General features: G+C 46.6%; 2 protein-coding genes across 3 annotated transcripts in view; one reads left to right on the forward strand and one right to left on the reverse strand.

The window, feature by feature from the left end:
• The window catches only part of MRPL30 (mitochondrial ribosomal protein L30), a 240,122-nt gene extending 230,176 nt beyond the window's left edge, over positions 1-9,946 (reverse strand). Inside the window, exon 1 of one of the 2 annotated variants that reach the window (XM_069204380.1) lies at positions 9,814-9,946. The gene's annotated coding sequence lies outside the window, so the exon portion shown is untranslated. The remainder of the gene's footprint in view (positions 1-9,813) is intronic. The other variant, XM_069204379.1, reaches the window with a different exon arrangement.
• A 366-nt stretch (positions 9,947-10,312) lies between these two features.
• MITD1 (microtubule interacting and trafficking domain containing 1) overlaps positions 10,313-26,431 on the forward strand; it is a 110,728-nt gene continuing 94,609 nt past the window's right edge. The window contains exon 1 of the mRNA XM_069204381.1: positions 10,313-10,796. Within this exon, the coding sequence (XP_069060482.1) occupies positions 10,658-10,796 (139 nt within the window). The 5' untranslated portion in view covers positions 10,313-10,657. The remainder of the gene's footprint in view (positions 10,797-26,431) is intronic.

Raw genomic sequence — 26,431 nt, forward strand, 5'->3', positions numbered from 1 at the left:
CGTCTGCAGCACACTCCGCCCGTACGCGCGCTGCAGTCGATCAGTCATGCAGACTGTTGGCCTGGCTGATCAGTCAGGAGAATGACTGCGCCCCTATAATGGAACTGCACTCAGCGCTCCACACCCCAGGCGAGATACACACCAGGTTCACTCAATATTACGCGACTCTGTACTGCTCTCTACTGGTGGCGAACTCTGCTCAATATGACGAGTTCTTCTCCCTGAACACTCTACCCTGTTTGACGGAGGAGCAGCGCGAAGAACTGAACCCCTAACACTTCTTGAGATGCAGGACAATATCTGAGGGCTGACCACTGGCAAAACTCCGGGTCCTGACGGACTACCGTCAGAGTTCTATAAGTCATTCTCCTCCACGATCGTACCCCATCTTCTCCACATTTATGAAGAGGTGCTGGCGGCTGTGACCCTGTCTGTGTCACAGCGGGAGGCAGTTAGATCCCTTCCCAAACCTGGTCGAGACCCAGTGGCACTGGGCTCCTACAGACGACCCCTTGCGATGCTCAACACAGACTATAAAATCCTGGCCAAAACCTTGGCGGTCCGACTGGCCCCGCTGGTGCCCTGACGGATCCACCCTGACCAGAACGGATTTGTGCCGGACAGCGACACGTCCTGGAACATCAGACGCCTATTCAAGGTCATGAAATACTTGACACAGGACTGGCCCCGAGCGGGCTGCCTGGTGCTTGACCTCGAAAAAGCCTTTGACTTTCTGGAGTAGCCCTACCTGTTTGGGACGCTGAAGCGCTTCCGACTGGGTTCCTACTTCCCGCGACTGGCAAAATTATTATACACCTGACCTCAGCTCAGAGTTAAGATTGGCGCCACCATCTCTCACTCAATTGAGGTAGGCAGAGGAACTCAACAGGGTTGTCCCCTCTCTCCACTACTATTCTCATTTGCGATGGAATCCTTCGCGGTCGAACTCCACCGGAAGGGGGAATCCTGGGGCATCCATATTGTATCTTTATACACGGATGACCTCCTTTTATATCTTAGAGACATCGATAATGTCCCAGCTGGAATTGCGGATATATTGCAAAACTTTGCCGCACTCTCCAGACTAAGGGTCAACTGGTCGAAATCGTGCCTGTTCCCTTTTAACCCTGACCTGCCAGATCCAGGTCTCTGTCTGTCCAGGGTGCTTATTCCCTGGCAACCTAGAATGTTCTGCTACCTCAGCATCAATATATTCCACATGGAAGAAGATCTCCACAACCTTAAGCGGGCAGCGACCTCCATCCAAACCTAGATGAACTTCTGGCAAACCTTGCCTCTTTCAGTGATGGGAAGACTTGCCCTCCTGAAAATGGTGGTTCTCCCTTGACTGTTCTACTATTTCTCCAATCTCCTTTACTATGTTCCGGCCAAATTATTTAGTGAAGTGGAAACTAGAATCAGGGAATTCCTCTGGAACAAAGGCTGCTGTAGAGTAGCTCTGAAGAAGCTGTCCCTGCCCTTGGATCGTGGTGGCCTGGTGGTCCCAAATATGGAGCAGTATTATCTGGCCACCCAGCTTCAGTGGGTGGCGCGGTGGCTCTGTGATTGCCAGCTGGCAGACACGGCGACGAAGGCACCACTCTGTGCAATGCCCGAGATCCTAAACCTCTTTCACACTTTTGCAAAGCCAAGGCCGCCTGAGGCGCCCCTGATGAGTGTGGTGCATTGCTGCTACCGCAGAAGCTTGCGCCTCACGCATACAATCCTCCCCTATGTGCCTGCCCTGGCGCTGCTAGGCACACCACGAGGTTCGCGGCGCACAAGTGGCACTGGGTTGCGGCCTTGGCATGCAGCAGAGCTACACACACTGGGAGACCTATACAGCAAGGGCGCACTCATCCCATTTACTACGTTGGCAACAGAGACGGGCCTGCCATCAGGGCAGTTCTTATTACACAATTCACTGACAGCGACATTAACAAGACACTGGGGAGACATAACAGTCGAGCTGCCAACACACTTATTGTTACAATATATGCAAGTGATGGGGCAAGGCAGACACCTGGTACGTTGGTTTACCGATGCCCTTCGTGTACACACGGCTCACACTTGCACTGCGCTGCGTACCATCTGGTAGGCAGACCTAGCTAGGCTTAATCCTGACAAAGAATGGACAGCTGCATTGTCTAGCCACACTAACATTCCACGCAACTCTAGGTTTCGTCTCATCCAGTTTTACATCCTTCACAGAGCCTATCTCACGCCAGCTAAACCTAACAAATATTATCATTGAATAATTGCCGCCTGTCCCTGTTGTATGCGGGTGGGAGCAGACTTGCTCCATATGCTATGGTCTTGCGCCTCCCTAAACACTTACTGGCGCTTCATTGCACATCGCACCTGCTTCTGTCCACATGGGAAGCTTGCCTCCTGGGCCTATTCCCCAGAGCTGAGAAACACAAAGCCTCTTTGAGATTCCTTGATCTTGGTCTCTTGACAACCAAACCCCTAATTACCAGGCGTTGGAAAGCCATGGAGCTGCCCACAATAATGGCATGGGAGAACTCTTTTATGGTGTGGGTGGAAGCTGAGGGAGTGGCACTGCGTAGGGAAGACAGCCTGGACCTCCGAAAAAAAACCTTGGCCGTTGCTTGGGATGCGATGCTGGATACATTGCGGGAGATGTGGCAGCTGGAAAACAAGGGCACTACCACGGCTACTGAAGCACGGTTGACAACCGAATGAACTGCCCGCGCGCAGAAACTGGCTGCTGCACCTTTTCGAGGTACGCATGCGCTGCCTTTGTCCCTGCTTGTATTGGATGGCTACCTGGTGGATTGGGGGGGGAAGGACAATCCCTTTGGACCGGTGGGAGAGGGAGCTCAACAGGTGGGGAGTGAGGAAACTGCAGGGCTGGGGGGGGGGGTGTCTGGAACGGGCTCCAAGTTGTTAACTGTTGTTTTACAGTTGTAACGTTTTTTTAAATACAATTAATGCTGAATCCTTACCTTGGAACAATGCTACCTAACGAGGCAGTTTACTGTGAACACATTTTGAGATAACTTGTGAATTAGACATGTTGGCAGCTCCCATAAGTCATGTATTTACTCTCAACCTATCCTCATGGTGCCATAAGTTGCTTTAATATGCATGTTCTCCTATCCTTTATACGATTGCACTGCAACTCTGAATATAGTAAAGCAATAAAAAGATTCAAGCAAAAAAAGTGAGAGGTACCAATAGTGTGTGAAATGGGCTTGTGTGCATATATAATAGTTTAAAGTCTGGCACACTGAAGCCCTCTTGCATTTATGGAAGAATGAGCATATCCCCACGGATCCTGGGTTGTTTTCCTGCCCATCTCAATGTTATCACATGTGCCCGAAGTGTTCAGAAAAAATTATACAGCAGTACTATGGGAATGTTAATAAATGGATAAAGAAAGTTGGGTAGCACTACCATCTTCATAAGAGCTATTCGGTCTACTAAGGACAATGTTAATCTGGACCATGTAAGCACTTGATCTTCTAGTTGTGACACTGTCCTGCCATAGTTAAATCGAATCACCAGATCTGGGTCCCTGCGGATCCAGATCCCCAAATATTTTACATAGTCTGTGCTCCATAGGAAGAGGAAATCCAATGGATAAGATTGTGTACTAAGAGTCAAAGTAGAAAAGGCCGATTTAGACCAATTGATGCTTAGGCCCAAGCAGCACTTAAACCGAATGTACTCCGGTATTATGGGCGTTAGATAGGTGTTGAGGTTTCTTACGTAAAGCACCATGTCATCCGCATATAAGGAGATATTAAAAGGGCTGCAGCCTAAATTGTAATGTGGAAGCTCCATGGTGCTGACAGGTCACACGTGCTAGCCGCTCCAAAGCGATCGCAAATATCATCAGTGTAATAGGACATTCTTGCTGAGTGCCTCTATGAATGTGTATCATATCAGGCGTGCTTTCATTAACACGCACATGAGCTACAAAGTTAGTGTATAGTGGTCAAATCCACTGTAGAAAGATCAGGGGGATCCCGATGTGGGTTAAAATTGTGTACATATATCCCCATTCAATCTAATCCAAGAGGACCAACGCCACTTTCAAAGAGGGATTCAGTTGATGCAATAATGCGAAAATTGTGCGCAGATTATGTGTGGTTTAGGGAGCCGAGATGAAGCCAGTTTGGTCTGGCAGTACCAAACTAGGAAGAAGTGGTTGCAGCCGGGATGCTAGTACCTTAGGTAGAATCTTTACATCAGTATGGATTAGATAGTGGTCTACAAGACTCACAACACTCTGGAACTTTATCAGGTTTTAACAGCGCAATGATTAGTGTTCCCTCAGGGAGTGAGGAAGAGTCTGTTTTGTGTGTGCCTCTTCATATAGGGCATGGAGGTATGGTGCCAGAGTGTGGGCAAACTCTTCACAGAATTCACCCGACAAACCATCAAGGCCCGGAGCTTTACCACTGGACATCGTGCATATGGCATCTTTGATCTCGTCTATCGTAATAGGTTGGGCTAGATATTCCCGTTGGCCAGGGGACAGTCTAGCCAGGGCTACAACCTCTAGGTAGTCCGAAATCTCCTATACCGAAGCAGAGTTTCGGGCATTATTGAGGGGTGCATAGTAGTCTGTAAAACTTGTTAGTATAGAAGGGGTGGCATAAAGATCTCTACTCTCAGGTGAGTACTTGCCCAGGGTACCTTCAGCTTGGCGGCCAAATTGGCCGGGATGAGCTCCCCCCCCATAGGCTCTTGCTACACGACATTCATTAAACTTTGTGAGTTGCTCCTGAATGGCACCAAGAATGCTGCAGCAGGGATTAGTTTCATAGTCATGTTCAAGAGTCTTCAGCGAATGTTCTATAGTCTTCATCTGGATGCAGAGTGCTTTAAAAACGCCTACCTGTGTACTAATACACCCCTTCCGCTGAACCAACATTCATATCAAAGTATTCATTAATAGCGCAACATAACCCTACTCGGAACGCAAGGTCCAAAAGGGCTGCCACTTGGAATCTCCACAAGAACTGTGCGGGAGCATGAGTGGGAAGTGATGGCACAAGTTTTACTAGCACATGGTCGTACGGAGTTCTGGGAAGGTGCAGCACATCAGTCACCCAAGCACAGACATACTGTGTCACTAACCAATAATCCAGATAAGTCCATGACCCATGCACAGAGGAGGTGAACATGCCTTCTGCCCGGGTGGGATTCAGGAGTCTCCATTGGTCAACAATCCCATACTCCTCCGTGCCATCACAAATTACTTTGGTGGAGTGTTTGCTGTGCCAATCTGTCTTTGTCGACCTGTGGAACAGGGGGTTGAGATATCTGTTGAGGTCTCCTCCCCCAAATAATCTTGGTTGGCTTGACAGTGTGGAGTTGGTGCCAAAGTGACATATAAAAGTCAGGCTCATCTACATTTGGCCCATATGTATTCACCAAGGTAACTGGGGTGTCACAGAGGCTCCACTGTGTAATCAAATACCTACCTTCATCCTCTGTTGCAGAGTGGAAGATAGAGAAAGGTACCCCTTTTTTAACTAGAATCATGAGGCCTCTTGAATGGGAGGAGTAGAAGAGGCCCTCTTGTATGCTGCACATATGGTGAGTTCAGTTTCCCATGCTAAATGCGTCTCCTGCAAGAATGCAACGTGGATATTGTGACGGTCTAAGTATGAAAGTACCTGCCGAGTTTTACATGGGTTAGATCCTGTACATTCCAGGTCAGCAGAGATATGTGGCATCTGGGCGGGACAATCTTAGGGGCATGGTAGAGGTGCCAGAGTTGCGGAATCTTTCAAGGGGTGTATTACACACAGATTCAGGACGGCATTTAGCAGCACAATGACGGCAACATAAACAACAGACCCTCCTCCACCCACTTTCGCATCCCAACCATGCCCAAGGCAGTCCCACAACCTAGAGAAAAAAACATAGACAAATATGTGAAATGAAAGCATACATCCAGATAATCATCAATTTAACATACATCAGGGATATTCCGGAAGAGCCGGGAGAGACAACAGTGTTCCGGCTATCATAGATGATCAACAATCTAGGTCAGGAGTACACTATGAAAAGCAAGGTGTGTAGTGCCCCAGGCTGAGGTTTGTGCAGCATATTCACAGATATCCTAGCAGTGCAAATTACCCAGGGTGCTGTAGAAAGTCAGTGGTCGTCTACCTTATCTACCTCTGACTGTTTACGCCATCTCGGGTGAGTGATTTTAGTAACTCCAATGCTGCTCTGGGTTTCACAAATATTTTCTGTCTACCATGATGGTCGATTCGTAGGTGTGCTGGATAGAGCATAGCGTAGGTTATTCCAGTCTTTTGCACTCTCTTCTTCATGGATAGAAATTCTTTGAAGGGTGCCTGCACTGCTGCCGTGAAATCTAGCAAGAAGGCTATGTTGTTGCTCTGGTAATACAGATCTTTCTTCACCCAAGCCAGATGGAGGACCTCATGCCCGGTCCCTGTAATTTAGTAGTTTCGCTGTAATAGGGCGTGGAAGTTGGAGGGGGGCTCCTGCTGGCGGCCGTGCCATGAGGTAATGGTGTGCTCTCTCCACCACCAGTAAGTGTGAACGGTTTTCAGAGCCAAAGGCAGAGGTTAACATATATATATACCTATATTGGTGGATTCAGTGATGCATAGGTTATTGCGGGGCGAATGCGCTTCTAAGTCTACATTTTTGGCCTGTATGACCACAAGTACCTTTTCCATATCAAAACATTTAGTACTCACTGATCACAAATCATCTTCTGTGGCGGAGATGCGCTGTTCCGCTGCAATGATGCGTGCTATTTGCTTGTCCAGCTTTATTGACATATGATCAATGCGCAGATTTAGCAAGTCGATTTTCCCATCGGTGACAGGCTGTGCTGCATGGTCAGCAGCGTGGCTTCAAGCGCGGTCGCATCTTGGGGTGTTGGTTCCTGCTCTTGGTATGATACAGCATCTTGCTGGGGCTTAGCAGCATGCTTGACTGCATAGGTGAGGTGGGTTTTGCTACGCTCTACCTTCTGCTTACAATCCCAACCCAGGGCAACACAAAACAGGGACTCCTGGCCTTCTCACACCTGCAATCGACTGTAGGGTTTCCACCAGCCCAGAGCAAAGAAATATGCCTGTATGGGCAAGCGCAGAGGCCGAGGAAGGATCCCACAGCAGTGGCAGTCTCAGTGTAAGGGATTAAGCCACTAACACTGGGAATTTAAAGCCAGGCCCCCAATGATGGCAATGGAATTAAAATCATTCTCCAGAGGCTAGTGCCGGGCCAATGATCACTGGCTGTCTAGCAGCCCCTCTCCATCATATGTTCTCTAGTCTGTAGGCTTGAGCTGCCTGTAATGACTGCTCCCTTAGGGCCGAGTGGTATGGTGCACCACTCAATCCAGGCTCTTGTCAACGCAGCAGCTCATTATGTGGCAGCAACTAATTCTAATGACAGGCATCCTTCTCACTGGTGGGCCACAGCGTCGGTTCTCTGTCAGGGAGGCTCAATCTCAGTCTGCAGGCCCCAGCCGCCCTCCCAGGGTGCCACTGACTACTCTGTGTCTAGCTCAAGGTTGTAGATTTCGGGGCAATAGGGTCAACACTGCACCCCTCGAGCCTAGTAAGCACGCCGGATAGGAGGATTTTAGATGGATTTTGGCTCCGGGCCGGCAGAGTACCACTAATGTGCGTCCATCTTGCTGTGGACCATTTAGCGCCCCCAGACAGCGAACAACTAGAGCACGCACCCAAGAAAAATGGCACCTCTAGTTGTCCATCAGATGGAAAAATGGTGCCTAGTGGACTTTATGCTCCACCCCCATCCCCCACCCGCCGTGTCTACCCCTGGGGTGTCAGAAAGACAGCTGTGCCCATTCTGGGACTCACCTCTCTAGGATTAAAGCCTGCCATACCAGCCTCACCTATTTACGACCCAGTGCATACTAGATCTTCATTGATATTGAAGAGTTGAGACATCTACATCATCCTTACAAAAACCTTACGCACCTCTAGTTGGCCACCAGCTGGAGAAATGGATGATGCCCTCCACAGAAGCAAGTAGAGAACCAACTAATTCATCCCCTCTGCAGGGTCAGAAAGACTGCTGGGACCCTCCCCACCCTTTTTTTAATCTATTTCTTCTGGTGTTAAGTGGGCATCTGGAGCCTTTCGTAAAGACTGATGGGCCTGTTCTGGTTTGGAGGTATGGCTCTATGTCAGGCACGGCGCCCCTGAACACCCCCCACCCCACAACTTTCTTTGAAAACTTTTTTCCTGGTGCCTAGTGGACTTTATGCCCCGCCACCACCCAACCCTGTTGCAACCCCTGGGGTGTCAGAAAGACAGCTGTCCCCATTCTGGGATGGGGGCACAGCCTACTACCTGGGGGTCTATATAAAGTACAAGAGGCACTCATTATAACATGAAAAATATTAGTACTCATGAGTCAGTATACATAGGCAATGTTTTGTCATATATTTCTGAAAATTAATAGGATTATTTCCAACATAATCCCCAATTACAGTATCACTGTCCAAATCCAAATAGTAGAATTAATTGATCTGTTGTTCCAAGATTGCTATGATCCAAAGTCCAAGTCCAGATTTCTCTAATCAAAGTTCAATTATAAACTGTCATTCAGTCATCTCACCGCCCCACCCCTCCCCCCACTGCTACACTAGAATTTGTCGTTCGGATCTGACGACTCTGTGAAAATGGCCCATTTCAAATATCAAGGCTGTAACCATTCAAACTTTGAAGGAGGTGGCAGCCCAGCTCAGATTACAGGCAGAGACTAACCTCCTGGTTATTTCAGCAGCAACTCAAGGACACAGCAACGTACAAGCAGTTGTTCTGAACAGATATTGTCCCTCATCTAGGACCTATCATCCCAGATGCTGTCTCAAAAGGTGTGCGGGAGGTGCCCCTCTTACACTGACCAGTTTGCACCCAGGAGTGGTTATTATAGGGCCCGGCTGAATTGGTGAGGGGGGGGTGCAAAGTTTGCATTTCAGCACTCCATGTCTCAAGAGGTGAGATTCGCCTCACAAATAAAGAATGGGACTCGGACGAAAACAAATAGCACTAAGAGTAATGAAGGTTATCAGTACGTAATTGAACCATTTATTGGCATGAATCTACAACAAAGAGAAACTATCAGCATTGAGAACCATAAAAATAGATGGCATATTGGCACAGCCAAATTGGATTTCACTGAAAAGACAGCGAGCCGGGCACTTTGGTTTGAAGAGATCCAAACAGGCACTGAATGTCTGTGGAAAATCACATACGTCAATCAAATACATAGGTCTGGACCTCCAAAGTTCTCGGCTCTATGCATGAGTAAGGCAACCAGTGTAGGGTTCTTCGTTGTATTCTGGGATGTGTAGTTCTAATTTGTCGATAATTAAGCAGGACTACAAATCCTAGAATACAAAGAAAATAATTGCACTCAATGAACTATTCACGCACAGAATTAGGAAACTCAAAAGCTCTGTGCCTGCACATGAAAAGCATGGGAATCGAGGGAATTATTTCGCTTTTCTGTCACCAGTGCGTGAAGTGGTCAGGTACTGTCAAGTACTCAGTATCTGCACGTCTTTAATTTGGGAGAGTACAGGCACTTCTCAGCACTGTTTCAAAGCTGCTAATGGGAGAGTACATAACTTATCTGCAGCAAACAGGTACTCTGGGACAAGAAGTAATTGCAAAGCTATATTTCAATTTCAAGAACTGTCTGGAACTATCACTGATCGACCCCGGTCTTTAACTACAACATTAACACCTTCAAACAGATTAATACAATGCCAACACAACCGCCACCCATAAATCCCGAAATGTTAGTTACCTTAACCTGCCACGGAATATTAGAGACACTGACAGTATCCAACTTGTTACAAGGAGAAACACAGTCTGAAGCAAGACTAGTCGCCCTTGAAGTGACGTCTTTACTCGGCCCCGCCCCTACGGCTAGCGACTCGGTGAGTGGAGGGTAGTGTTCTGTCAGATGCAAGTTCTATTCCGCTACTGGTTGTAGCTTCTCTACGCAGGCAAGGCTCATGCGTATTTCATGTGCGCACAAGAACATGAGCCTAGCTCACGATGACTGCTTTGTATGTCTCGTTCACTTCATTTACTAATGCCATAATATACATGAGGCACGGGACTCACACTTTATTTTTCTTGTAGGCTAAATATTTTAAAACACGCTTTTGTGTTTCCAGGAGCTAACGTCTGTGTAGCTAGTGCTGGGAATTGGACACTTTTGCACTGCAAGCTTACGTAGAGGGGAAATAGGCGGTAGAAAGATAGCGAAACCAGGATGGACAAAGAGCAGGGTTATTAAGAGCGTTATGTCGGCCAGTGCGGATATATAAAATACAAGAAGGACCTCCATAGTCAAGTTATTCTAACTTGAATTAGGTTATAATAAGGAAGTATAAGATGGGCTGCGGCACAGCACCGCCTTTCTTCCGTCTGTTTTGTTGTCCCTTTTCTCTTTCCACTGTAATGGGGCTGTCCAAAGAAATCGAAAGTGTGGTGAAGACTGCTCACGCAGGATAGTGAGTTTGTATTTACAACCCTGATATGCTGATGCGCCCGGAAGCAGTCCTGCTCTGGTAGCTCTGGACAGGGCGGTTTAATTTGGCGTGCGGGGACCCGTTTGGCTCCGATTCTCACCTGTTCTGGCCATGGCGGTTCTTCCGGGATTGGAGCAGTCGGCTGTGGCTGTGCTAAAAAGGGCAGTGGAGTTGGATGGTGGCTCCAAATTCCAAGAGGCCCTGATTTGCTACCAGGAGGGCATAGATCTTCTCATTCAGGTGCTGAAAGGTGAGCTGCTGTTCGCGAGAGGGTGCTGCCAAGATTTCAATGTTCTTAGGTTACTGTCTGGTTTTATGTGTAAAGTTTAGGAGTTGCACTTTTGGCTCTCTTTAGCGACGCCCTTAGGCAATCATTTTGAGGGCCTTCGTGTGATGTGGTGCTCATAATTGTCAATTTTTCATTACTTATACGTGAATTTTCCGTTGTTTAATTTCATTTATTTGTACTTACGAGTGACATTCTACTGCAAAATGTATGACACCCCGAGAGCAATCAGCAAACAGGCACTACCTGTGGGTGCAGAACAACAGCTCAGCAAGCGACTAAGTGACAGCATCAAAGTCAGCATGGTTGGCGAAATCCATCAACTTCATTAGTGTATTATTACTCTATGACAACATCACCCTACTCCTTATCGCAGGATAGCTAAGTGGCAGTATTAGCAAATTCTGCTTGTTTTTCCGGTCTCTCAAGGTCGGTAAATTCAGAACCATTACACTGAGTAAAAGTAACAAGTGTGAGTCCCGTCAGAAATAGCAGAAGTGCACTATGAAGCATTATATATTAAAAACCTATTATATTAATATTACTGTAGTATATTATGCAAGCACTCAAAACGCTTTTGTTCAAGAAGGATTTTAACAATTAACTCTGGAAAGTTAACCAGTCTTGGCAATTTCTTTTGTGCTCTGCCAAACCTCACTCTTATTCTTTATGGCAGATCCCACTCCTGACGTCGGTTTCGTGCTTAATGGACTCACATAAAAAAACCTGATAAGTTTTAAGTTATTAAGCCTAAAACGCAAATACAGTTGTGTAGACTATCCGCAAGTCTGCCAGCAGGTGGTAGTAGATGTAAACAAACAAATCCATGGAAGATTTTGTGCTATCCCTGGGTGCAGAACCTGTGATAAATCAAAAAAGCTTAAATTAGAACGTATAACAGTTATAAGATTTCATTGATGTCCAGGGTAAACTATAGATGGATCATCACTGTAATATGAGTGTTGCTTTTCTATAAATGTGTAATTTAAATGTTTGTACATCTATGATTATTACTTTTCATGTTAGGCATATAAAATAAATAGCATGGGCAAATTTATACAGTGACTTGCACACTTAAGACTGATTTGAGTGCGCAATTGGTGTTAAGAGTACAAAGTCATGCTTTTGAATGACATATCATGATTTTGCAAGTGCAAATAGGATTACTCACAGCGTAAGTAAATCTAATCACAAGGACAGGTTATATCTTTCGCGTGCGTTGGCAGGTTGTTTTCCACAATGTGCTGGACACTGATCAACACGAGTTCTCCAGCTACATGATAGCCAATCCAAACACTGGGTCGTTTGGTATCAAATAACTCAGAATGATAAATCCAAACTGGTACCAGTATTCGATTTATTCCTACATGTACCCAGCGATCACCTTAAAGGTGCCACCTGCAAAAGCTAACTACCCTGGCATGGTTGCTGACTGGTCCGATCAAGCCTGCCACCTCCAGACACCCAATCTACAAACCTTGGGGGAAGAGATCCGTCTCTCTGGTTTGTAGAACAATGCCCTTCCTGGGTGGTGGTGCTAACACCCCCTCCCTCAGGAATGTGCACTGCCCTGACGGTGAGCTTCAAAGGGCTTACCGCCTTTGAAACTCGACCCCCAGGCCGGCTGCTAGCAGCAGATGGTCAACCCCTTTGCACACCCGCACAACTACACAAAGGGTATGAGTAGTGGCCCCACCTGGCATGCACTACCCCTAAGGTGTTGCCTGCGTGGTGGACCCTCCATTTCAATTTCCGATAAGATGGAAGGATAATAGCCAATCAGGGATAGGGAAGGGACCCGTTCCACATGAAGTAGTCACTGTAGTGGGTGTAGCCACCCAAACGTAGGTGTCCTATTGGACACTACCAGGTTTCCACTAAATTCAGTAAATATCAGATTCGATGGACAAAAAGAAGACCAGCACCAAGAAGATCCAAGGCATGAGAACTATGGACCTGCTGCACAAAGAAAAGCCGCCAAACCCTGCCTGCTGCACCCAGGACCCGACAATCTCCACTAAAGAGCTGCTGGATAACTGGACAAACTCTAAAGAACCCCAGAGGACCTCCATGCTTTGAAATTCACTCAAGATCTCTCTCCAGAGTGGAGGTACCACTCTGCAACAAGAAGAAACCAGCCACCAGTGAGGGTCACTTCACTGACCAGCCGTTAACTCCCAAACCTGAAGTAGTAGCTGAACCCAACGACACACCAAAGACCACGAGGACAAACCCTGCAAATGTGCCAAGTTTAGTGGTACTGCGTCCTCCAGTGGTCGCACCATTCCAATACCCTTGGTATTGGTCCGCTGATGTCGGACACCAGGAAAATCAACCCGCCCTGGGATGGAAAAGGACCAGAAGGAAGCCCCAGACGAGGGACTTCAGGAACACTCAGGACCTCCCGTCAGAGTGCCCCTGTTGTCCTGCAAACAACCCTTAAAGTGAATTGCATCCAGATCCAAAGGGCATCTTTGCGCACAGCTCCTGGCTCACGAGTTCGCTCTGCACCCTGCTGACCTGTGCCCTGCACGAAGAACCTGCTGTGCCCTAAGGGTCCCTCACCCCTTGCGACGTCGACACTCCAACGGAACCCCAAGGAACCACCTCTAAACTTAACTGCACAACCTTTTCCAAGTGGTCCCCCGCAATGGCCCTGCACCAGCTCCAGAGACTTTTCACCGCCGCTCCCACTGAACCGGGAGCCACTCCAACTTCTCCAGCTGGGACAGTGTGCCCACTGGCGACCTCGACCAACCCGCAAAAGAAGAAATTGATAAAGCAACTGTGTGATTCTATATGTATTTTTAAAGATGACTTTCCTTTGATTCCTATGGTGTTTAATTACGCACATAATGCTTTGCACTTCTCCAAGATTGGCCTAACTGGTCGACCAAGCTACCTTAAAAATTAGAGCATTGGGTCATCTAGTTTTTACCTCTGTAAACCAACGTGTGGTTCCCTGGACCTCCTGCACAGTGTGCCTAGCTCTGCACACTACACAGAGGGCCAGCCTCTTAAAACAGTACCTTGCAACTTTGTCAGCATAGGTATTGCAGAGGATATTGTAGAAAAGCACCCTTTTTGGCATGGTTTGCCCCCACCTTTTATCCTAGTTTCTGATGTTGCTTTGACTGTTAGTGCACAGGGTCCCTGCTAACCAAGTCTCCAGTGCCAGATCTCTTTCCCCAAAACTGTACAGTTGTTATGCATAATTGGCAGATTACCACTGTAACTCCCTAGTAAATGGTACACCCGCTACCTAGGGCCTGGGGTACTAAGGAAGGTCTCTGGGGGCTGCAGCACCGATTGTGCCATGCTCAGGGACCCCTCACCAAAGCCCACTCAACGCTGCCATTGCAGACTGTGTATGTTGGCGCAGGCTAAACTGAAGACGCAATCTGTCACACACCCCTGTGTGCCAGGTCCCCTAGCACTGCATGTGCCAGGTGTAAGTCACCCCTAAGGCAGGGTGTATCCAGGTATGAGACATTGTAGGTGCATTGGTAAGCCCTTTTAAAAGCATGGGCTAGACACTGGCCATTACGAGTTCCTCAGCTAGATGATAGCTTCTCTGAATCCTGGGATGTTTGTTATCAAACCTCTCAGAATAATAAACCCTCAATGACCCCAGTAATGGATTTATAAAAAACTGCACACAGAGGGCACCTTAGAGATGCCCCCTGAAAACCTACCAGCTACTAGCATGCTGACTGACTGGTCCTGACCAGTTCAGCCACCACAGACACATTTCTGCCCCCCCCGCCCCCCCAGGGTGAGAGCCAGTGCTTTTGAGTCCCTGAGACAAAGGTCTGCCCTGGGCAGAGGTGTGACCTCCACTCCCAGGCAGTATGGACATTCCAGGGAGGGGAGCTTCAAACGTCTTTGCCGCCTTTGTAGTGCAACCCAGGTCTTTCCAGATGGCAGAGATGACCAACCGCCCTGTCCTGACCCCACTGTTGGCGGCAGCACAGGTGGGAAACTTAGTTAAATTAGGAGGAGTGCTCACTTCATGCCAGTCCCACCCCTACGGTGGATGAGCTGAAGTGGACACTACTTTTCAAATTCCTCCATCTTGCTTTTAAAGAATTAGGCCACTAGGGTTAGGGTTATGCTCATTTCGGAAGTGGTCATAAGAATGGTGTAGTCACACTCAAGGTCGTCAGCCCACTGGCTACCACCTGGCACTCCCTGTAACACCCCTGAATTGAGTATTTAGGTAGCACCCCTAAACCCTAGAACAGAGATTTCGACCACCTATTAAGACCTGGACACATAAGAGTTGCACCCACAGACTAGGAAAAGAAGAAGCAGCTGACATGGAGCCAGCCCCACTGGCCTGCCTGCTTACCTCAAAGGATCCTGCACAAGAAGCCAACTCATCCAGCCTTCAATAAAAACTCAAGTCTTCCATGGGCAGCAGACTTTCCTTGCAACAAGAAGCTCCAAAGAAAAGACTCTGCAGCTGATGGAAACCCATCACCAGAAGTGACCACTGCACTCGATGTCCATGGCCCGAGGTGTACCCAACCAACGGCGCCATCGCGGGTCCCCAGCTGCCCAGAGACTCACCCATCTTGGACTCTCCTGAAATGTCTGCAGCCTGTGCATGCAGGCCCCCTCTCCCACAGGCTTGTGGAGAGAGAAAATCCGACAGCACCAGCAATCACTGCACCTGTGACCCCTGTCTCTAGATGAGCTGGGTCACTGATGCCAATGACGTCCCCGGCTCCTAAGAGCTAGAGTCCCCCCTAGGACCACCCTTACCTGACTCCCCGGCGATGCCTGCAGCCTCAGCACACTGGACCACCTAACTGCAAGGTACTCCCAGACTGATGCCTAAAAACCCCCATGCATTTATCGCCCCTGGGCACAGGAGTAGAGGACCAAATATGCACCCACACCCGAGCACCCTAAGTCTACTACTTTCCTGCTTGTAGTCCCTCACTGGCTTCCTAGCCAGAGCCTGCTTCTCACAAGGTCTAGTTCCCTTAGAGAACCATTGGGGACCCGATGCTTTACTGCACCCGGCCACCCCAGTGCCGTCCTGTGTGACCTGTTGGTGTGGTTCTGATCAGTGCCCAGTACTTACCTTTTGCTTCCTGAGATTGGCTTTGTAAGTTGTTGTTAGCCCTGTGTTTGCTGAACATTGTTTTCTTCCATATGATAACATTGAGAAGAACTCTGAAAACTGCACTGTGTTGATTTCTGAAACTGCCAATAATTTATGCTTTAAAGTCTACTTACCTGATTACGAAGTTCTTGGGTTTGAAACATTAAAATAATTATTTTTCTAAATTGGTCTCAGATTTATCCTTTGAGTGTGTGTCTCATGGATTGCCTCTGTGAGTACAACAAATGCTTAGCACTACCCTCTGATAATCCTAACTGCTCGCCCACACTACCACAAAATAGAGCATTAGTACTATCTACTTTTGCCTCTGCAATACCAATTGGGGATTCACTGGACTCTCTGCACATTGTACTTAATTTTAGTGCCCTATTTGGAGAGCCAGCTTCCTACAGATATAATAACTTGATTTATGGTGAACTACACATTTTACAATTGCATTTATCACAGATAACTGTAATGCTTTCAGCAACTGATAAACCTTTGTCTGGTGATTTTGTCACCAGACAAAGTTTACCATTTTCTGAAATCCAGGAGATGTCATGAAGCCTCTCTGGGACCACTACTGTGTAGAGTCATGAACAACACCAAACCCATATTGACTATCAGTGAAAATGGTCACTTCGTGCTGTTTAGAAGCGCAGCATGCTCTAGTAAAAGGAAGCAGTTCGGCTACTTGGGCAAAAAGGACTTCTCAAAGCCATCCTAGAGGCTTCTATCATGCCTAGACTATGCAAACTGCATAACTATCTCCCAGGGCACCATCAGAATCTTGTAAACAGGAGCCATCAACAAAAATGACAGTCATTTTTGTTTAAGGGAACATCTTGAATATGTGGTCTTGGTTTGGTGCACAGTTCAGTCACATCGAGAGAGTCCTGCTCAACCTCATCTTTGCGGTAACTTGTATTTTTCAACAGGATTTGGCAAAAGAGTAGCCACATTTTAAACATTCTCTTTATATTATATTAGAAGAACCCAAACTAGTCCGCTCATAGCGGGTCAAATGTGCATGGGTTAAATGCTGTGTCTTTGTATGGGTTAACAAAATCTCAGCTGAATGGGGATAAAAACATTTGGTGGGTGGCCCATAACAGTGTTTTTGCACAGTTCAATACTGAGTCTTAATACGGTCATGGCTCTTGGACAACTGGGCAGGGCTGCAGCTACAGGATCAAGTTTGGCTGAAAAATGTGTCACAGGGGTGTTTGCATTTCCACGTAACTGTGTCAAAACAGAGAGAGCACGTCCATCCCTCTTGCACCAAAACAAACAAAAACATCTGTTGTAATCCGGTACTCCCAGGCCTAGGGGCTCAACACAAGCTTCCTCTGAGCTCAGTAAATGCACTCATGCATTTGTCATCAAATGGTACTGCATCAGACACATCCTTGTGTGGCAGCCTGTGTAAGGGCTTGGACAAAATGGAAAAATTCTGAATCCATTGGTGGCAGTAGTCAACTATTCTCAGAAACATTCTGAGTTCCGTAGGAGTAACTGGGGGATTCATCTGCAAGATTGCTGAAATTCTCTCTTGGGTCACCTTCCTTGCACCTTTCTCTATGTGATGACGTAAATATTGAATTTCCTTTTTATGGATCAAATCTGTTTATTAGTATATAAAAAGCATAGAAACCAGACACAAAACACTGTGCTGCGACCAAAACAGGCAGAAGCATTGAATACAGACCAGTACCACTGTCATGGATAGTAAAATCAAACTAGGCATGAGCAGAGGACAAGGCACGCAGAAGTTGAATTCCCCGCAACCCCATCCACCGGCACTGGCACCCACGCCGCCCGTGTCCATAAGACCAGTCCGTGCTAAGCTGGAATGCAGCAAAACAAACAAAACACAATAACAAAACAGTGCTCCCCCATATAACCTTCAGCAATGCCTCTCCCTCCCAACACCCTCCTCCCCACGCTCCCAGGAGGTCCCCCAGCCCCAGCCCCATCCCCAGCCACCCGTCTACCCCCCTCCCCAAGACACCTCCAGCAGCCCCAATACCCTTAGATAGGTAGGAAAGGTCAATTCATTAAATTCTGTGGAAAGGATCTGAATGAAGGGTCGCCAAAGTTCAGAGTCCTCCTCTGCCCGTTGCTGCAAAGCTAGTGTTAATTTCTCCATTGCAAGGATGAACCACAGCCTATGGAGCCAGGAGGTGTAAGTCGGGACCCTGTCCGAACCCCACAGGGCTAAGATTGCCTGATGTGCTGCATTAAGGGCAAGAGCCATCTGTCGGCCCCTCAACGAGCGCAGGGGATAAGTGCAGGGATTGGGTAAACCCAGTATAACATATGCCGGAAACCTAGGTATCTCTGTATGAAAAACTTTGTCCATATCATCAAGAATGCCCTTCCAAAATCTATTTAACTTGGGACAATGCCACAGCAGATGTATCAGTGTGCCCGTGTTGCCGCATCCCCTCCAGCAAAGCCGCGATCTGGAAGGGTCCCACGCATGCACCCTCGCCGGCATATAGTACCAATGTGTTGCCAACCTATAGGCTGTCTCTACCCCTGACGTATTGTGTGCTGCATGGTGTGCCCTATAGTGGATACTCTCCCATTCCTCCTCCGTCAGCCCTCGTCCCAACTCCTCCTCCCATTGCTTCTGTCCCGAGGTTTTCGGTCGAGGTGCAACCCCCTGCAAGAGTCTATACAGCTCCGATATCACCTGTTTATCATCCTTCTTCACCTGCAGCCATCTCTCAAAAGGAGTTAGCACTCTGACCACCAAGGGCCTAACAGCCGGCTGTAGGGCCCAATGTCGGACTTGATATTATGTCAACCTGTCCGCCTCCATGAGCCCATAATCCTCCCTCATCCGATCGAAAGGGATTATTCCCTCTGCATCAAATAAGCTCCCCACTCTTCTGCAACCCCCTTCATACCAACGACGGAAGCCGTCCGGTTGCAGGCCCGGAGCAAAATCTGGGTTCTCACAAATTGGCGACAAAGGAGAGGGGAAGGTCGTCAACCCCTGCCTGACCGCCACTGTATCCCAAACTCGTAGCTCACACGTGTAATGGTGTCCCTGCACTCACAAAGTCCTGGGAAATTGCCCTGAACAATGTGGGGGCGCCTTGGCTAGTCCCAGGGTGCCCTCACACTTAGTAACTTTGCACCTAACCTTCGCTAAGTGAGGATTAGACAAATAGGTGATTTATAAGTGGCTTAAGTGCAGTGTAAAATGGCTGTGAAATAACGTGGACGTAATTTTACTCAGGCTGCAGTGGCAGTCCTGTGTAATATTAGTCTGAGCTTCCTATGGGTGTCAAAAGAAATGCTGCATCCCATAGGGATCTCCTGGAACCCCAATACCCTGGGTACCTAGGTACCATATACTAGGGAAATATAAGGGTGTTCCAGTGTGCCAATCAGAATTGGTGTAAATGGTCACTAGCCTGCAGTGACAATTTTAAAAGCAGGGAGAGCATAAACACTGAGGTTCTGGTTAGTAGAGCCTCAGTGATACAGTTAGGCACCACACAGGGAACCCATACAGGCCACAGTCATGAGCACTGGGGTCCTGGCTAGCAGGATCCCAGTGACACAGGGAAAAACAAACTGACATATAAGTAAAAAATGGGAGTAACATGCCAGGCAAGATGGTACTTTCCTACACTTTTTATAAAAAAAGACTTTGCTTCTCATGGCATCAAAATCTGAAAGAAGACTTCAGGTTATGAAAAAATAAGTTAGTACTTTTACATGACTGCAAAATGCTAGCACAAGGAAAAATATAAAATGCATTTTAATGTTTTACTAAAACACATAAAAAATGCAAACTTATAAAATCTACATTAATATTTTATTGATATGAGTAATACATTTCATATAAATGGAAAAGCTTTGTTATTTTTGTTACATTAAATGTAACAGAGAATTGCACTTTTCTTCTGGACATATTTTTAAAGTCATTATTCTTTCAAAAATCACAAGCAATTCAATATCATTTCCATACGTACTGTTAGTTTAGAGTCTAAATTACATTTTGACATCAGTTTTAACTTTCTAATGTGATTTCATTCAAAAGGCACCTAAGTCGAACTTAGAAATACAAGCAAATTGCACATTTAAAATGCGTGTCAGTGCAGCTTTCTATGTTAGTTTTTCTCTTGTTCCCGTTCATAAACTAAACTTGTCCCACTCTGATTACTTTTGTGACACAAGGGACAGCACTAATATTTAAGCTCTGTCTGCTGTCTGCCCGACTTCAATTTCATGGCAGAGAAGACTCACTTCAGTGGAGGCATTTAAACTGTTGGCATTAACTGTCCCGGGACAGTTTCCTTTTTACAAAGTAGTGAAGCAGAGGTTTCGTAAATCATTAAAGTATGGACACGTCGTGCCTCTCTGATCCCGCCCACTTCGACTACTGGAGTAAACATAGTAATGAAGACCATGTAAAGAAATACATATCAGAAATTACCCCATTTTGGTCAATGACAACTGCTACAAAAAACCTGAAATAGAAGCTCTTGCCTACTGGGCATGTTTTACTAAGGAAACAAGTTTAGCATGTGAGGCTGCATGATTGATAAATCAATGCAGAACAAGAGGTTTTAATTTAATGTTCCATAACCAATCTCAAAAATACTTTGCCATGATAAGAAGCATGGCGGATATTAATTTCGAAATCTGATTAGTATGGCTCTTCAACGGTATGAAAGAAGACTTTTTCTTTAAAAAAAAAAAAAAAAAGAGCCTATAATGTTTAATATAGCACTTCATACTGCACTGCTGGCATTTCTGAGCACTGACAAAACATATTGCTGCACTCTACAGGAGAATCATTGCTCCAGACTGGATTATTTGTTGATATTCTGTGCATTATTGTAATTGTATTGTAATCGTATTTATATAGCGCTTACTACCCCTGCCGAGGCATCGAAGCGCTTTTCGATGAGTGGCACGCTACTCCGGAACCCAACAAGAATTAATGATGGATTAGTATTGTTTAATAATGAGTACTGTTTTAGTATTATTATGAGTTAATTTGAGCCACGGATATGAGAGTTTGTTAGTTAGATTGACTGGAGTAATGGAGGGGTGGAGGAGGAAAGGAATCCAGAAGTGTTAATTGGGAGTATATCCTTCATTTACTCAACCCTAAGGCTTGGGATGAATAAAGGGGGGCGGAGGGGGAAGAGTATGTGGAAGGGTTAGGGAGAGCATAGTAGCAGGGTGAGATGAATGCAGGAGAATTTAGTAGGGTTGTGTGGGAGGTCACAGAGGTAGAGTGAGGTTTGGTGAGTTAGATGTGGAGGGAAGAGCTTAGGCAGAGATATTTAGGAGATGAAAGTGGTAGAAGGTATTTGGAATGAGTTAGAGTGAGAATGGAGGATAGTTTGATAGAGACATGACATAAGAGTGATGAGTAGATAAGTGTGATAAGATGAGAGCAGGAATTCATAGATATCTAGTATAACAACCCAAAACCAGGAGCCATGCAATGATCCACAAACATGCCAAGCACAGAAACAACATATACATACACATATAAATATATATATATATACACACACACACATGAATACACACACATATGCACATACAATACATAATCAGAATCATGGGTAAAAAATACTTAGTCAGACAGGTTTAAAGAGTGTGTGTGTATTTTCTTTTTATGACAGTAGCAATACATATTTTCCAAAGAAACTATAAATAATCTGAAACAAATATTTATCCACATAGGCATATGCAGTTCATAATTGTTTGAAAAAGGTGGTTATGAAGGAAAGAGCCAACTCTTGAGTAGTTTTCTGAAGACAAGAAAGTTATCTGTGGCTCTTATAGTTGGGGGTAATGAATTCCATAGTTTGGCTGCTTGGACGGAGAAGGATGTACCACCTATAGTCTTTTTTTCTTGTATGGTGGTGTTCTAAGGCGGGGTGCCAGTCTTAAGCGGAGGATTCTTTGTTGGATGTATTTGGTAATTTTCTTTCTGATAAAAAGCGGTCCTGTTCCATGTATAGCTTTGTGAGTGATACAAAGCAGCTTGAAGGTGCATCTTCTGGCAACGGGTAACCAGTGTAGTGCTCTCAAGGCAGGGGAGATGTGGGCTTGCGGCTTTATATGTAGTAGTAGCCTGGCTGCGGAATTCTGGATACGTTGTAGTTTTTTCATAACAGATAGAGATGATCCATGGTAGAGGCTATTGGCATAATCCAGTTTGGATAGTACAAGCAAGATAGTAGCTTGCACCTTGTGTGGAAATCCGAGGTGGGGGAAGATGAGTTGTAAAGTCTTTAAGGTGATGAAGCTTGTGCGTGCTAATTTGTCTACCTGGGCATTCATAGTTAACTTGAAATCCATGGTAATTCCTAGGTTTTTAACTTCCTTGGATAATTGAGGAGGTGGTCCGAGATCGTCAGGCCAGACGCACAGAGGGTCATAATTTTTCCAGTCACCACATATGAGTATTTCTGTTTTGGAGGTATTTAGTTTGAGATGGCTCCAGGTCATCCACTGATCAACGGCTCTGAGGCAACTGAAGATTATGGCAAAAGCAACATTCTTCTGAGTCAACACATGTAGTTTGCCTGACAGTACCACTGTCTCCATTTTTCTCCCTGACTACAAAGCAGATAGCGAGCTCCCAAACACAAAGTAAGGCATATTCTTTCTCATTCGCCTCGCACTAGAATGCAACCACTCTTAAAATACACAAGCTCTCACCTGCAGTGTCAAGAGCGGACTATTGCGGAGGACTCCTGAGCAGCAGGAACCGAGCTGCTCGCAGCTCCCAAATATGTAATATCACACGCTAGCATCTAGATACTTGCATTATGAGAAGGCATTATAGAGTGGCTCGACCGCTACCTTCCCGAGAGGTTGAGAAGGTTCTATTTAGAGCTGGCCTTTTCTCAGAGAGCGCTTTGGGCTAAACCAAATTTGGTACTCCTTCTCACAAACTCCTTTGGACCTAAGTCATAAGAAAACTGCTACAGGGAGCTCCAGCACCCCTCTGGAGGTCGGCGCCCTGAGCTTCGGCCCAGCTCGCACATGTTAAAGACCAGCACTAGTTCTACTTTTATTTCACACTAATGTTTAGACATATACATTTGGAAAAGACACTATATAGCAGTTCGACCTGTATCTTCTTGGAGCTGACAAGGGCTCCACTGATCCCTCCCTATCTCATTCATCCTCTGCAATGGGTGTACTCACTATAGAGGTAAAGGCTCCACTGGTCTCACACTAGTGCTTAGATATTTGCACTGGGATTAAGCCGTATATAGCATCTGAAATGCAAAAATAACAGATGATGGACAGAATACCGAACAAAACATTCTCCCCCAGTTACCATCTGGGTTAAATCCATTGTTGTTTTGCTCGCCATGGCATTCCACTTTGGACCCAGCCATGTGAAAATCAGTCTTGACCCTGATCTCCATGAGAAGAGTCCAGCCCAGACTGCCAGACCAGGTCCTCCTTGGACCGGAAACAAGCATCCTCTGTCCAATTTCAGGGTATCACCTCTCATCAGCTAGGCTAGTTAAAGTCCAGTGGCATAGCAAAAACGGGACACACGTCTGGGCACACCCTTCCCACTTAAAGCGAGAAATGCAAAAAGAACAGGTGATGGACGGAATGCTGAACAAATCAAACATTCTCAGTCAGTCACTGACCTGGGCTAAATCCATTGTTTTCTCCTCACCATTCCAGTTTGGACGCAGTCATATGAAAATCAGTCTTGACCCTAGACCAGGCAGGTTGGACTTTATTGTTCCCCTGGGGAGCAGGGTCAAGACTGATTTGCATATGGCTGGATCCAAACTGGGATGGCATGGTGGGCAAAAAACGATGGATTGGGATGCAGCCCGAGTGATTGTCAGTGGCTGAGACTAATTCAAGCATTCCATCTATCACCCTGTTTTTGTATTTGCTGCCGTAAGTGCGCCAGTTATGCCCAGACTTATGTCCTGGGCTCACTGTACCACTGGACTCAAGCTAGCCTGACTGAGGAAGGGTGATACCCCTAAACTGGTCCCAGGAGGCTTGTTTCTGGCCGAGGGAGGACCTGACCTGGCAGTTCGGGCTGGACTGTTCCTATGGAGCACAGGGTCAAGACTGTTTTGCGTATGGCTGGGGCCATACTAGGGCAGCATGGTGAGCAAAAAAACAATGGATTAGGCCCTGAGCAATGGCCAATGGCTGACATTAATTCAAGCATTCCATCAATCCAAATCAATTTATAGAGTGCAACTTATCCCGAGGGGTATCCAGGCACTGAGAGTTGTGGCTGCGAGCTGGTTGGCTATTCAGTAAAGAAGCATGTTTTGAGTTTTCTCCTGAATTCAATCAGGGTGTGTGTGGTCCGCAGGTCATTCCAGTTCTGGTCGTTCCAGTTCTTGGTGGTGAGGTAGTAGAAGGCATGCCCTCTGCTGAGGCTGCAACAAATTCTTGGGATTTGGGCAAGGGTGAGGTTAGTTGATCGGAGCTCTCTGGTTTGGCGGTAGAAGGAGAGTTTGTGGCTAATGAGGTTGGTTCCTGTGTTGTGGAGGGCGTTGAAGGTGATGAGGAGGACCTTGAATTTGCATCTCTTGTGCATGGATAGCCAGGGTAGATCCTTGAGGTGGGGTGCGATGTGGGTCCTTCTGGGTAGATCGAGTACGAGTCTAGCTTGTGCGCTGTGGGTGATCTGGAGTCGGTATAGGAGTTTGACGGGGAGTCTGCAGTAGAGGGCGTTTTCGTAATCCTGTCTGCTTGTGATGGTGGCCTGGGTTACTCTCTTTCCGGTTTCGGCAGGGATCCATTTGAAAAGTTTGCATAGCATGCGGAGCTGGAGGAAGCAGGATGATGCCACAGAGTTTACCTGTTATTAGAAGGTGAGTTTATTGTTTACTATGATGCCGAGATTTTGGGTGGGTTCTGTCGGGGTTGAGGGTTGTCTGAGAGCGGAGGGTCACCACAAATCGTTCCAGGGGGAGGAGTTGTTCCCAAAGATGATCACTTTTGTTTTTTCAGTGTTCAATTTTAGGTAGTTGGATTTCATCCAGTCAGCGATGTGGGTCATGACTTTGCTGAAGTTGTCTCTGGGGAACGCGTGGTCTTAGGAAAGGGAGGGGATGAGTTGTGTATCATCGGTGTATGAGATGATGTTAAGTCCGTGGGATCACACAATCTCAGCCAGCGGTGCTAAGTAGATGTTGAACAGGGTGGGGCTGATGGAGGAACCCTGAGGGACTTCGCATATGGTGTTCTTGGGTTCTGAAGTAAAAAGTGGGAGGAAGACTCTCTAGGTGCTTCATGTATTGAAGGCATAGATTCATTTGAGGGCGTTGCTTCTGATCCCTGTGTGGTGTAGTCTAGAGATGAGGGTGTAGTGGGAGATGGTGTCTAATACGACAGGTAACTCAAGTAGGATTAGAGCCCCTTTCTCTCCCTGGTCGAGGACGGCTCTGATGTCGTATGTGCAGCGATGAGGGCAGTCTCAGTGCTGTACTTGGTGTGGAAGTTGCATTAAGAGGTGTCCAATAGTTTGTATTTCTCCAGGTGTTCGGAGAGCTGTTTATTGGTGGCTTTTTCCAGGATTTTAACAGGGAATGGGAGAAACAAGATGGATCAATCATTTTTTAGTTCACCGGGGTTTGCATTTGGTTTCTTTAGGAACGGCTTGACTTTTGCTTGTTTCCAGGCTTCTATCTCCTTAATGTTTTGTATATTAATTTATGCAGTGTCCTATACACATACAAAAGCTTGGCTTCTCATTGGACCTATCAGCAAACAATAGCACTGGAATTAGCACATAATTGCTCCATTTTAGTATAGTTAATTCAAAATTCAGTTTATTTTTCCCCCATGCTATTTGGCTATTAAAGCTTGAGTTTTAAATTTACTCTCCTAACTTTCATGTTGCAACAGTTTGGGATTACCTCTTAGTGCCAAGAAGACTTTGCCGCCCAATGACTGCCAGGCTGAGCCTATGCATCTTCGGACTGAACGGAGGTTGTCCAGGAGGTGTTGAAAAGTGCAGGCTAAAGTGGTTGCCTAGTCTACCAGGACTGACCTCTGGTGTTCCTGCAGCAGTTCTCAGCACAGCAAATATGGTCTGAATTGCCAGCTGTAGGTTTGCTTTAATTTTTGGAGTCATGCTGCTATTGACGCTTATAAAGTGAGCACTGAACCAAACAGGTACTTAAATTTGTTTCATATGAACGAACACCAGAGGGCAGAGGCACTGACAAGTAGTTGTTGTCAATCAAAAACAAACTGTGAAATCGATGGCTATGGGGCTGGGGACGCTGGGGAAGAGAAGCAGGTGACACCAAGTAATCACTTAGTGGGCCCAGGTAAGGCATCACTGTAACAACCAGTCACCTCGAACTGATCCTGGCACGTTATTGTCTGGGTGCAGTAGTGCACTGGCTGCTTTGTGTACTGAAATACCCACAGAGCTGCCTGCAGCGCCTCACTATGCATTGAGAGCTAGACTGGGCAAGACATCAGCATT

This window comes from Pleurodeles waltl, chromosome 8, assembly GCF_031143425.1.
Source record: "Pleurodeles waltl isolate 20211129_DDA chromosome 8, aPleWal1.hap1.20221129, whole genome shotgun sequence".
NCBI classification, from domain to species: domain Eukaryota; kingdom Metazoa; phylum Chordata; class Amphibia; order Caudata; family Salamandridae; genus Pleurodeles; species Pleurodeles waltl.